This window comes from Mesoplodon mirus (assembly GCF_964341445.2).
Source record: "Mesoplodon mirus genome assembly, chromosome: 3".
Classification (NCBI taxonomy): domain Eukaryota; kingdom Metazoa; phylum Chordata; class Mammalia; order Artiodactyla; family Ziphiidae; genus Mesoplodon; species Mesoplodon mirus.
In genome coordinates this window covers 178,978,203-178,992,275 of record NC_138978.1, presented here as the reverse complement: position 1 = coordinate 178,992,275, position 14,073 = coordinate 178,978,203, and the positions used below count along the sequence as shown (strand labels likewise).

At 47.2% G+C, this 14,073-nt stretch overlaps 1 protein-coding gene across 3 annotated transcripts in view; it reads right to left on the bottom strand.

Moving 5' to 3' along the window:
* Window positions 1–14,073, bottom strand: part of SUSD4 (sushi domain containing 4) — a 176,379-nt gene that overhangs the window by 57,721 nt on the left and 104,585 nt on the right. For all 3 annotated transcript variants that reach the window (XM_082613264.1, XM_082613262.1, XM_082613263.1), the window contains one exon: window positions 6,937–7,149. In XM_082613264.1, coding sequence (XP_082469390.1) covers window positions 6,937–7,000 — 64 coding nt within the window. In that variant the 5' untranslated portion in view covers window positions 7,001–7,149. The remainder of the gene's footprint in view (window positions 1–6,936; window positions 7,150–14,073) is intronic.

Sequence of the window (14,073 nt, the reverse complement as noted above, 5' to 3'; positions counted from 1 at the left end):
TGTATGTTCCTATACATTTTCTTGATTGTTTTGGGTTTGTTACTGTAGGTCTTTTCCTTCTCTGTGTTTCCTGCCTAGAGACGTTCCTTTAGCGTTTATTGTAAAGCTGGTTTGGTGGTGCTGAATTCTCTTAGCTTTTGCTTGTCTGTAAAGGTTTTAATTTCTCTGTCAAATCTGAATGAGATCTTTGTTGGGTAGAGTAATCTTGGTTGTAGGTTTTTCCCTTCCATCACTTTAAAGATGCCCTGCCACTCCCTTCTGGCTTGCAGAGTTTCTGCTGAAAGATCAGCTGTTAACCTTATGGGGATTCCCTTGTATGTTATTTGTTGTTTTTCCCTTGCTGCTTTTAATATTTTTTCTTTGTATTTAATTTTTGATAGTTTGATTAATATGTGTCTTGGTGTGTTTCCCCTTGGATTTTTCCTGTATGGGACTCTCTGCACTTCCTGGACTTGATTAACTATCTACTTTCCCATATTAGGGAAGTTTTCAACTATAATCTCTTCAAATATTTTCTCAGACCCTTTCTTTTTTTCTTCTTCTGGGACCCCTATAATTCATATGTTGCTGTGTTTAATGTTGTCCCAGAGGTCTCTGAGACTGTCCCCAATTCTTTTCATTCTTTTTTCTTTATTCTGTTCTGTAGTAGTTATTTCCACTATTTTCTCTTCCAGGTCACTTATCCATTCTTCTGCCTCAGTTATTCTGCTACTGATTCCTTCCAGAGATCTTTTAACTTCATTTATTGTGTTGTTCATCATTGTTTATTTGCTCTTTAGTTCTTCTAGTTCCTTCTTAAATGTTTCTTGTATTTTCTCTATTCTATTGCCAAGATTTTCCATCATCTTTACTATCATTACTCTGAATTCCTTTTCAGGTAGACTGACTATTTCCTCTTCATTTGTTAGGTCTGGTGGGGTTTTGCCTTGCTCCTTCATCTGCTGTGTGTTTCTCTGTCTTCTCATTTTGCTTAACTTGCTGTGTTTGGGGTCTCCTTTTTGCAGGCTGCAGGTTCGTAGTTCCTGTTGTTTTTGGTGTCTGGCCTCAGTGGCTAAGTTTGGTTCAGTGGGTTGTGTAGGCTTCCTGGTAGAGGGGACTAGTGCCTGTGTTCTGGTGGATGAGCGTGGATCTTGTCTTTCTGGTGGACAGGTCCACATCTGTTGGTGTGTTTTGGGGTATCTGTGACCTTATTATAATTTTAGGCAGCCTCTCTGCTAATGGGTGGGGTTGTGTTCCTGTCTTGTTAGTTGTTTGGCATAGGGTGTCCAGCACTGTAGCTTGCTGGTCATTGAATGGAGCTGGGTCTTAGCATTGAGATGGAGATCTCTGGGAGAGCTTTTGCCATTTGATATTACATGGAGCTGGGAGGTGGACCAATGTCCTGAACTCAGCTCCCCCCACCTCAGAGGCATAGGCCTGACACTTGGTCAGAGCCCCAAGACCCTGTCAGCCACACGGCTCAGAAGAAAAGGGAAAAGAGAAAGAAAGAAAGGAAAGGAAAGGAAAGAAAGAAAGAAAGAAAGGAAGGAAGAAAGAAAGAAGAAAGAAAGAAAGAAAAATTAAATTACATTAAATTAAAAAATAATTATTAAAAATTAAAAAGTAATAGAAAAAGAAAAAAAAAGGAAAGAAAGAGAGAAGAGAGCAACCAAACCAAAAAAGAAATCCACCAAGGATAACAAGTGCTAAGAAGTATACTAAAAAAAAAGAAAAAAGAAAACAATGAACAGACAGAACCCTAGGCCAAATGGTAAAAGCAAAGCTATACAGACAAAATCATACCAAGAAGCATACGCTTACACACTCACAAAAAGAGAAAAAGGAAAAAAAATATATATATATATGTATATATATATCATTGCTCCCAAGGTCCACTACCTCTATTTTGGGATGATTCTTTGTCTATTCAATGAATAGACATATTCTATTGTCACAGATTCTATTGTGGAATCTGTGTATTCCACAGATGCAGGGTACATCAAGTTGATTGTGGAGATTTAATCAGCTGCTCCTGAGGCTGCTGGGAGAAATTTACCTTTCTCTTCTTTGATCGCACAGCTCCTGGGGTTCAGCTTTGGATTTGGCCCTGCCTCTGCGTGTAGGTCGCCGGAGGGAGTCTGTTCTTTGCTCAGACAGGATGAGGTTAAAGGAGCAGCTGATTCGGGGGCTCTGGCTCACTCAGGCCGGGGTGGGGGAGGGGTATGAATGCGGGGCGAGTCTGCCGCAGCAGAGGCCGGCATGATGTTGCATCAGCCTGAGGCGCACCGTGTGTTCTCCCAGGGAAGTTGTCCCTGGATCCCGGGACCCTGGCAGTGGCGGGCTGCACAGGCTCCCCAGAAGGGAGGTGTGGATAGTGACCTGCGCTCGCACACAGGCTTCTTGGTGGTGGCAGCAGCAGCCTTAGCGCCTCATGCCCGTCTCTGGGGTCCGCGCTGATAGCCATGGCTCGCGCCTGTCTCTGGAGTTCGTTTTGGCGGTGCTCTGAATCCCCTCTCCTCGTGCACCCCGGAACAATGGTCTCTTGCCTCTTAGGCAGGTCCAGACTTTTTCCCGGACTCCCTCCCGGCTATCCGTGGTGCACTAGCCCCCTTCAGGCTGTGTTCACGCAGCCAACCCCAGTCCTCCCCGTGGAATCTGACCTCCGAAATAGCCGGAGCCTCAGCTCCCAGCCCCCGCCCGCCCCGGCGGGTGAGCAGACAAGCCTCTCGGGCTGGTGAGTGCTGGTCGGCACCGATCCTCTGTGCGGGCATCTCTCCGCTTTGCCCTCTGCACCCCTGTGGCTGCGCTCTCCTCCGTGGCTCCAAAGCTCCCCGCTCCGCCACCTGCAGTCTCTGCCCGCGAAGGGGCTTCCTAGTGTGTAGAAACCTTTCCTCCTTCACGGCTCCCTCCCACTGGTGCAGGTCCCGTCCCTATTCTTTCGTCTCTGTTTTTTCTTTTTTCTTTTGCCCTACCCAGGTACATGGGGAGTTTCTTGCCTTTTAGGAAGTCTGCGGTCTTCTGCCAGCGTTCAGCAGGTGTTCTGTACGAGTTGTTCCACATGTAGATGTATTTCTGATGTATTTGGGGGGAGGAAGGTGATCTCCATGTCTTAATCCTCTGCCATTTTGAAGGTCTCCCCTCAAATGAATTTATGCAAAGTCAATCTGACTTTACCTATACTTTTTCTTATGAAATGTGGGAAGGGGATGTATTAGCAGGGAAAGTGTCCCCCAGTAGACTAGTTGAGTGATTTTGGAAAGGAAGAGGCCCAGATGGTGGCTGTCCCCCTGGCCTTTAGTCACTGTACTTAGTATGTCAGCAGCCCTGTGTCCCCAGGCAGTATTTTCAGTCCTTTGCCAACTCCATGTTACCCTCTCCAGCATACTGGTCACCTCCCCTGCTCCCTGGACCATAAAGTATCCTCACCCCTGCTCAGGGATGTGCCGGCTCTAGTCTTACAGAAGCAGCTTTGACAAGCACAGATATTTCTTAGGCTGGAGGCTTTGGGTGCCAGGAAATTAATTCATTGCCTGTATTATCAGTTCTGTAAGTCCAAACTTCTATAAGTGAGTTTGCTTGAAATAAACCGTTTAGATTGGAGTAAAAGGAGAGAAGGGAGATGGCTGGTATGTGTGGCAGGGTGAAGTGGAGAATAAAAGAGAGGGAATCTGTGTGAATGCACAAGAAAATACTTGCTTTAATACCACCTTGCTTCTGTACAGCACTTTACTGTTAGAAAGCATTTTAATGCACATGAACTTATTTTTAAAAATCTGTATCTCAGGCAGAACTGGCTGACAAGGGAAGACTGGAAGGAGTCCAGGCAACAGTGACAAGACCTGGGCTAGAACAGATGTGTCCCTAAATCACCATTTAAGTATGGGAAGACTCTTAACTTCTCTGAGACTCAGTTTCCCTATTGATCAAACAAAAACTAAATTAGAACAAGGGCTTGGATTATCTAATTTCTAGAGTCCCTTCGACTCTGAACGTTGATGATGCCATTTGTTATAACAATGTGTTGTTTCATAACTGATTACAGTAGGACTTTTGTGACACCAAGAGGAAAGTTAGACTTAATCTTGTAGAGGAAAAACACTGGCTTAGAATGAGTTACAGATCTGCTGCTTACCCATCAGCTGTGTGACTTTGACAAAGCGAGTAACTTCTCCGAGCCTCAGTTTCCTAATCAGGAAATGAGGACAATAAGACTTGTCTTGTAGGGCAGTGGTACTTGTTAAATGACATAGTGAATCTGAACGTACTTTTAAACTCTAATGACCCCAAAAATGTGATAATTTATTGTTATCACTATTACCAGCATGCAGAAAAATCCATTAGCCCTCTAAGAATTACCTAACAGGGCTTCCCTGGTGGCACAGTGGTTAAGAATCCGCCTGCTAATGCAGGGGACACGGGTTTGAGCCCTGGTCCGAGAAGATCCCACATGCTGCGGAGCAACTAAGCCCATGTGCCACAACTACTGAGCTGCGCTCTAGAGCCCACATGCCACAAATACTGAGCTTGCGTGCCACAACTACTGAGGCCCGTGCGCCTAGAGCCCATGCTCTGCAACAAGAGAAGCCACCACAATGAGAAGCCCGTGCACCGCAACAAAGAGCAGCCCCCACTCTCAGCAACTAGAGAAAACCCATGTGGAAAAGCGAAGACCCAATGCAGCCAAAAATTAAATAAATGAATAAATTAATTAATTCAAAAAAAAAAAGAATTACCTAACAACAGAAACAAATGAATTGAGCAGCCCTTACTATTCGCCCAGCATAAGTCCTAATCAGGGAGTAAAGGCCATTTACAACTCCAGGGAAAAAAAGTTTAGCTTCTTCTCTGCTTTACAACATCCATGGAGTAGACTTCTGTGTACCCCTCGCCCCTGTAAGCCACATACAGAAGGCTTAGGCTGTTAACGGTGATGATTTTCTCCACCGTGAGGACAACGAAAGTAATCTCCTTATACAGATCTTTCAAAGGCCAACAAAGACCACCATTTATATTAAAAATAATTAATTATGCCATCGTACTTAGAAAGGCAATACCTGTTCTTCCAAACTTTGTAAAATGACGATTAGAGCACAACATCGTGACTGGAAATGAGGAATCCAGGTATGTTCTTTGGAAGCACCTGGTCTTATTTTAAGTTGCCTAATAAAAGAACTGACACTCCACTGCCATCCCCAGGTACACAGCCCCTCCCAGCACATTTGGGGCTAAGTGTTCAGAACTACGCACACAGACCTATATAATAGAACCCTCTACTCCAAGGCGATTTTTCACTCTCTTTCTTGGAATTACTATGTATTACATTGTTATGTACAAGGTTGGAAAGAAGCTCATCTAAAAAGGGATAAACTTTTTTTTTTTCCAGGATGACCAAGTAACAGAGGGCCTTCATCTCTGGGCAATATTCAGGAAGCCTATTGTTTTCTTTGTTCTCTGATGTCTTTGAGCTTATCTGGGTTTTAAGTACTGGGTATCTCAGGCCATAGGTTTTAGCAGGAAAGTCTTTACATACAAATTAAATACCCCCTTTTTTAAATTGAAGTAGACTTGATTTACAGTGTTGTGTTAGTTTCCAGTGTACAGCAAAGTGATTGTTATATATATTCTTTTTCAGATTCTTTTCCATTATAGGTTATTACAAGATGTTGAATATAGTTCTCTGTGCTATACAGGAGGTCCTTGTTGTTTATCTATCTTATATATTAAATAAACTTTTAATTAATAGAATCTTACAGAAATCATAGCTTGCATGGACTGCATGTAAGAGGAAAAATAAATTTACTTTTAAAAACCTTAATTCTTCATATAATTTTGGCTTTTTAAAAAATACCTTGAAAATAAGAGCAAAGGTAGCAAGTACTTTAAGGGTAAGACCCCACCTTACCTATCCTTTATAATTTCCCAAAGGAGGAGCATAATAGATGTTTGATCAATGCTTGCCAAATTAAATTACTTTAAAAGTTTCATAAAGAAGATACACACTAACTCAGAATAAGAGTTTACATAGCATTATTATAAAAGCTCCATCCCCAAATAAAATCAATAATGGTGTTAAGAGAAAGTGAAACTCTCTTATAATGAACTTGATGAAAAATATCAGTTCTGTGCCTCATGGAAATTTGGGGCTAGAATTAATTCTTAATTCATGCCTATTCCTACTTCAACCTTGCTGATCATCAGAGATATATAATCAACAGTTGGCATTCCAATTAGTTTAACTCAATGCATTCTTTTAAACTCTAAAATTATCTCTACAGAGTGAAAACAAACAAGCAAAATATATATATATATATATATATATATATATATATATATATATATACACACATATATAAAGTTGTTTCAACCAACAGACTTAGGGATAATTGCTAGGAGTAAATGAATATCTTGTCACGACCAATAAATTTAGGGATACCTGCTAGAAATAAATGTCTACCTTGTCAATCTACCATTGTTCGCCACAGTTCTTTCTTTCCTTAAATGAATCATGTCTAACGCAGAACTGATAAGTAGTAATTGGTTTAATTCTCTGAGTAACATGCATCTTCTGTATCATTATATACAGTTTTGGCCCAATATATTTACTGCACCTTTTATTGAGTAACATGGAAATGAGTGCTGAGTTGGCAGCCCAATAATAAATGGCCCTCACGTTATCTGAGTTGCTCTCTTGCATTGACAAAAATGGTGATAAATTGGGTTGTAATTGAGAAAGAAAAGGAAGACGATTACTCCTGATGCTGAGATGCATTTATCCCCTGCCCCAGCCCTTACTGAACACGCATGCTCCTCCATCAGCCTGCAGGATCAGCCCTGAAACAGACAGCAGCCCAGGGTACTGCCCCGTCTGGCACACAGGCTCATACCCCTGCAGCCACAAGCTGACCACGTGGGTGGCTTCCATGGGATGGGGGTAGGGGGTAGAGGGGAGCACTTTACCTTCCTGAACACAGACGGGTTTATCACTTGGGATCCAGCCTAGGGTTCCGTTCAGATGTTTCATACACAGTCTCTTTGTAGAGCCCTTCAGCTTGAATCCATCTTGGCAGTGAAATCGGGTGACAGAGCTTTCAAAGAAGACCCCTCCGCTGGGCGTCCTGAAGCCATTCTCAGGGACGCCTGGGTCAGCACACACCTGAAGGTCATCGAACCCTACATGGACAGAGAGAAGAAAAGGTGCCTCTGAATATATTCTTCGGATGCTGAAGGTTTCCCATGATAAATGGCAGACACTGTATTCTTTCTGATGCTACGGGCCACCCAACTCCACCAATAAAAAAGCCAAGAAAATAAACACTCTAGTGCACATTTCACACAGCTTTTTGCTCTTTGCTTAGAAAAGCGTTCATCAGTGATTTCAGTTCCACGGTCAAGTTAGCCCTTCAAGGAGTTTCTAGTAGTAGCAGATGAGGAAAAGTAAACAACGAAAGGAATACAAAACAGTAAATGTCGAGACTGAAGTACAAAATGCAGAAGGGAGCGGAGGAGGGAGAGGTAGTCGGGAAAGGGGAGATGGAATCTGAGCCTGGCTTTGAAGGACGGGTAAGACTTCAAGGACAGAACCAACTTTGTGGAGGGGGACACAGGGGAATGGCCTGAGCAATGGCCGGGCCGGGAGACCGCGGGCGTGTCTGCAGAGCAGCAGGTGGCTGAGAGTGATACAGGGTTTGCCGAAGAGGCAGGCTGGCGATGCCCACCCTCCCCTGTCCCCTGCCCTTGCCCCCATCAGCCAGGCCTGGTCCACATTTCTCCTCCTCCGGGAGGCCTTCCTTAACCCCACTCTCCCTGTCCCCCACCCAGTTTGTTCCACCACTGTAACGTGAACACAGCCCTGTACTGAATCATTTGGAGAATGATTGCCTCTCATTCTGGGTTATGAGCCCCTCGGGGACAGGTTTTGAGACTTTTTCACTCTTGTGAAACCTATCACAGTTCTGCCTAGAACATGCTCCATAAATGTTTGATGAGTGAATAAACAGAGTTGGAAAAGGGAATGGGAGACATACCGGGGTGACCCTAGAAAGCCAGGCTGAGCGAGGAGGCCAGTGTGGGGCCATGGAGCTGGGTAGTGGGGACCAGGAGGCCGACAGGACAGCAGCCTGGGGGATTAAGTGGAGGAGAAAGGGCCCAGGGCATGGCTAGGAGACCCAGGCAATGGTGCAGTGAGACGTGGTGGGCCTGAGAGCACAGCAAAGTGCTGGAAGCAGCAAGGAGGGCACCAGAGTGTGAGACATCCCGGTTCCAGGGGCCCCTTGTCAACTGACTGGATGTCGGGGTGAGGGAGACAGCCAGACGGCTGGGGCGAAGGCCCGACTCTGGCCTCAATGAGGAGGAGAGGGCTGGGGTCATGGCCCGTACTGAGAGCTTCGGACAAAGACATGACTGGGACCAGATTTGCATTTTTGAACGATCTTTTGTGTAGCCACACAGAGCTCATGGATGTCACGAGCTCGTTGGGGGACACCAAGGATAAGGAAGGAGTCGTCTATGTGCACAATGCTCCAACGTACCCTCCAAGGAAAGCAATGCAGGCGACAGAGAGAACCCCAAACTCCTGTGCACTACGAAGGCCTTCCACTCCATGTTCTTACAAAATCAACCCACAAATCCTTCCTGAAAAGGTACCCAGGACAACTATGCATGACTTCATCCAGATGGGGGTTGGTGTGCCCATCCACCCCCGCCCCCAGCGCAGCTGCTGGTGCCAGGTCAAGACGTGGCAGAGGGACAGGAATAGCCTGGGCCATCTTAGAAAATCTCAGCCCAGACCGAGAGGCCGTATCACCAGGGCTCTTGGAGGACTTACGTGGTTTCCAGGTGATGCCCAGATGTTGGACTCATGAGACATCTGATCCTCTGTAACACACTGGGCTGGCAAAACATCCTCAGCTGGTAGGTGATTCCCTGACCCCAACTTTCATGGGCTCATGAAGGACTCCCTTGCTGTCCTCCCCAACTGACCTCAAGACCCTGGACATTCTTTCCAGCACTGCTGTGCTGAAAGCCGCACGACACGGCACAGTAGGCACCGTGGCAGCACGGGGTCCAGCAGTCATAACGTGCGCTCTCTGCCGAGGGCATGCGGCTGTGGACCAAGCGAAAAGTCAAGGAGGAAAGCAAGGAAGTGGAGAGCGTCCACATCTGACTCTATTACATCTTTAAGTGGGAGCAGGTCTGATACTTTATCGAACAGAAGAGGCTCTGACAAAGGAGACACCATCTCGCCTCTCAGCCCCCCTGACACGCAGCCACAGATCTGCCCCGCTGTGAGCACCCTGACAGTGGAGGCTGTTTTCCAGGCCCTTGGAGGGGGATTAATACCCATCTGGGGGGAGGGCAATAAAGTACTAGCAGGATGGCTTCATGTTTTTGTCTCAAAGGAAAGCACTGTAAATTGTCGAGTGCTTCCTAAGTGATGAAGGTCAATGATTTCCTTCTGAGTCTGGCCGTCTCAGGGTGGGTCCTTTAAACGTATACCCATTATGGTATTGAGGGGGCAACTAGCAGCAATGGAATTCGTGATTCCATGCCAGCCTAGAAAGCCTAGAAGCATAAACATACAGAAACCTGAATGGTCTGGACGCTTTCTGGCAGTCTGTGAGTGAAAGTCACTCTGACACACACGCTGTAAGTCAAACAGAGGCTGTATCAGACATTGGGTGGCCACAGAAGGGCAAGCCGAGGGTAAGAGGAGGGGACAGCCTTCTGGAAGGTCTGGGGCTGACTGCTCACAGCTAGGCAGACACCCGCCAGCCAGAGGGAGGAAGGGCACTGGTGGTGGGGGGCAGGTCACAAGGCATGGAGGTGGGAAGCCGCTGAGCACATTTCAGGGAAGAGGTCATTCTGCCAGGCTGGGGGCAGGGTGAATGCCATAGGTGGAGCCCTGGGGTGGAGGGTGGTGAAGGGAGGGCAGGAGACGGCGACAGCAGATCCCGAAGGCTGAATGTGTTAGCTAAGGGTCTGGACTTGATGAGGAGGTGAGGGGTAGGGGCATGGCATGTACTGAGGGCTTTGAACAAAGACATGACTGGGATCAGACTTGTTTTGTTGAATGATCTTTCCTGTACTCGCAAGGAAGACTGACTCGTCTAGACCAAGCAGGAGGCAGGAAGCTCATCGGAAGTGCCTCCAGGCCACCAGCTGCACCAAAGGAGCAGCAGGGCAGCTTTTGTAAAAGGACATTCACGGATCGAGGCTCTCTCTTGCTGGGCTGGGACCCAGAAGTCTTGAGTTTTAGAAAGTTCTCTCAGTGACTCTTAGGCAGCCAGTCCCGCACCTGCCGGAGGGAGGACCAGCATCTGAGAACTGTGGGATTTCAGGGCTCGTGCCAGAACTGGGTGGGAAACGAGGAGTCAGAACCAAGGCGGATGCAATGGATTAGAAAGAGGGCCACATGAGCCACGAAGGACACAGGATCACAAAACCTGGGACCGACTGGATGGAGGACGGGGTCAGGGGAATGAATTAAAAGAGAGGCATCTAGGAGAACGCCCACGTCCTGATGTTGCCGACGGCGTAGACAGTGGGGCCGTGCACTCAGACTGACAGGACAAGGTGGAGATAGCAATGATATGTCTGGTGGGGGGCCAGGGAGTTTGAGTTCTTGGTGGAGGGGGGACACCCAGGCAGAGATGTCTGGTGATGAGCTGGAGGCTGAGTCTGAAGCTCCATGGTGCCCTGGGCTGGTGCGGACATGGGTGGGTGCACTGTCCTGGGAACGAGCACAGCGTGAGAGGAGAAGCAGCCGAGGCACCCACAGAGGACACTGGGTATATAGGGCCGTGGAGAAGGAAGACCTGACTGTGTCATGGAAGCAAGGGAAAGGGTTTCAGGAAGAAAGGAATGGGTGGCAGTGTCAGCTAAGATCCACTAAGCAAAGTCTGAGAAGCATCCACTGGCTGAGGGCAGGGAGCACTGGGATCAGGGCCCATGCAGCTTCAGGGACAAGGAAGAACTATCCCTGGGGGAGGACACCTGCCTGCTGATGTTTGGGGTGGGGGGGTGGGGGCAGTGAGAGTAAGCATGGGCTTCTCTTGCCAGATGCTTAGTGTGAACAAAAGAACACAGGTTGGGACTTATCCCTGGATTAGGGTCAAGGGAGGGGTTTGATTGTTGTAATAAAATTATAAGGTGAAGGAGATTTGAATATGTCTCTACACAGCAGGGAGAAACAAAGATTGCAGATGAAGGGGAGCAAAGGGGAGGCAAGTGGGGTAAGTTCCCTGCACCTGGATGTGGGCAGGGAGGGGACCCAAACCCTGGAGGAGGGATTGCCCTCCACAGAGGCAGGAAGGGGCGTTATGCCAGAACCTCCACTGAGGGAAGCATGTGCCCTGCAATGTGCTCATCCTCCAGGACCCAGCTTAAATAGTGCCTCCCCCTGGGAGCCTTCTTCCTCCTTTCAGGCACCTGGACTGACCTCTCTTAGCGAGCCCCTCGCCCTGTCATTGCTGGTCTGCTTAGCTGTCTCTCCCACTGGGCCGTGAACTCCTGGAGGGAGAGATGGGGTCTTATACTTCACTTCCTCCTATAGTGAGTGTGAGCATTCCACAAGTGCTGCTAGCGAAAGATTGGTGGGTGGATAGATGGATGGAGAGAGGACAAGTGGGTGAATAGGTGGAGGGATAGATGGGTGATGGATAGAGGATAGGTGGGTGGATAGGTGGATGGAGAGAGGATAGGTGGATGGATAGAAATAGGTGGGTAGATGGATGGATGGACAGAAGATGAATGGATGGATGGATGGATAGATGAGGATAGGTGGGTGGATGGATGGATGGTTGGATGAATAGATGAATGGATGGAGGGTGTGTGAGTGGATGGATGGAAGGATAGAAGATGAATGGATGGAGGGTGGGTAGGTGGATGGATAGATGGATAGAAGATGAATGGATGGATGGATGGATGGATAAATGAAGAGGATAGGTGGGTGGATGGATGGATGGTTGGATGGATAGAGGATAGGTGGGTGAATGGATGGATAGATGGGTGATGGATAGAGGATAGGTGGGTGGATAGAAAATAGGTGGGTAGATAGATGGATGGATGGACAGAAGATGAATGGATGGATAGATGATGAGGATAGGTGGGTGGATGGATGGATGGTTGGATGGATGGATAGAAGATGAATGGATGGATGGATGGATGGATAAATGAAGAGGATAGGTGTGTGGATGGATGGATGAATAGAAGATGAATGGATGAGTGTGGGTGGGTGGATGGATGATGGAGGGTGGATGAATGGATGGAGCCACATGCTCTGCTGGACTCATCAGGCAAAGATCCCTACCCCATCCCACCAAACAGTCACACCTATCACTCTGATAGTCCCAGAAGCTTATGTATTCCATAGACAAGGGAGGTGTGCATTCTATCCCCCAGCACAGACACACTCTCTCCTAACACCCTCTCACCTTCCTCTCTCCTCCCAGCCTAAGTAGACTGCATTCCTTAGATTTTTATACCCTTCTTCCAATCCACATCCTCAGACACCTCAGCCTTACTCCTCCGTCTCCACTGTAGGGCCCAAGGTAGGTTTACGTAAAGGATTTGGCTGAGACAGCTGTGCCTCCCCCGCCACCACACACATACTTTTGGCCAGTCACCTCCTGCTCACAAATGAGCCATGCAGACTGCTAAGTCCTAGGCACTGACCCCTCGACTTGTCACACCATACTACCACCGTGCCCCAAGCCACAGAGCTGTTCTCTCTCAGAGAAGGACAGATCATTCAAGTGAGAGCTGAAGATGCAGCCCCGAATCCACCAGAAAAATGACTCCTGCTGTAATAAATAAATGATGAGAGCATCGTGGAAATGATGACGGGAGAGCAGCAGAATTTCCCAATGAATCTAACCCAGTACTCTTTCTTTCTTTGTTCCTTCCTTTTAAAAAGAGCATTTCCATCCACTTTCTCTGCTTTCATATCACCACTGCTAGCCTCCAGCTCTGATCCCGTGCCTGGGACAGCGCTGATGATCAGAGTGCTGCGGGCCGTGGGATCCAGCCCTTGGCATGGAAGAGGGAAATAAGAACAAGTGGTAAAAAGAAAGCAATCAGAAAATGGGATGGTATAAGAAGAAAATATTCTTCATTTTGGACAACTAATCCCATTGAGCAAGATAGTAATTTTCTAGGACTTGTCACATCTTCAGACTCCACTTTTTCAAATCACCCCCGAGCGGATCAGTTCCCAGCCCAGGCCATTCTTCTGCAGAGCTGTTCTCTTAATGCCTTGCTGAAATGTTGATGATCAGCCCCATCAGATAACACATCCATTAAGGGGGTGGGCTGCTTTAGGGATTAGGGAAGAGGAGTGGAAAATAACTTGAGCATGAGCCCACTCAAATAATCTTATCCTAGGAACCATACTCCTAAGGTCCCAATCGCTTTCACCCCCTTCTTCAAATTCTGTGTATGCTTTGGAGCTAAGTAGCCACAGCATGGAGAAAAAAGTTCACAGGATGATTTCCAATATGTTTCTTTGTGGGGGAAGTGGGAGGAAAAGGTTATATCCCATTTTAATAAGTGCCTGGAAGCAGCATCCCCTAGCAGTTGCTTCTAAATTCAATTCAGAGTGCAACCCCTATCTACAAGAGACAGTCTTTGTGAGGGTTCATTTTATGTGTCCATCCCCTTGACTAGGCCAGGGGATGCCCAGATATTTCATCAAACATTTATTCTGGCTGTGTCTGTGAGGGTGTTTCTGGATGAGACTGACTTTGAGTGGGTAGACTGAGTAAAGCAGATTGCCCTCCCTTATGTGGGTGGGCCTCACCCAATCAGTTGATGGTCTGAATATAAAAGGGAGGGTAGAAAGAATTCTTGCTCTCTCCTGACTATCTTCAAGCTGGTGCATCATTCTTCTCCTGCCTTCAGACTCAGACTGAGACTGGAACTTATACCATGGGCTCTCCTGGTTCTCAGGCCTTCGGATTCAGACTGGAACTACACCCTCGGCTCTCCTGAGTCTCCAGGTTGCCAACCACAGATCTTGGACTTCCCAGCCTCCATAATTGCATTAGCCAAGTCCTTATAGTGCGTGCATGTGATCTATCTCCTATGGGCTCTGTTTTC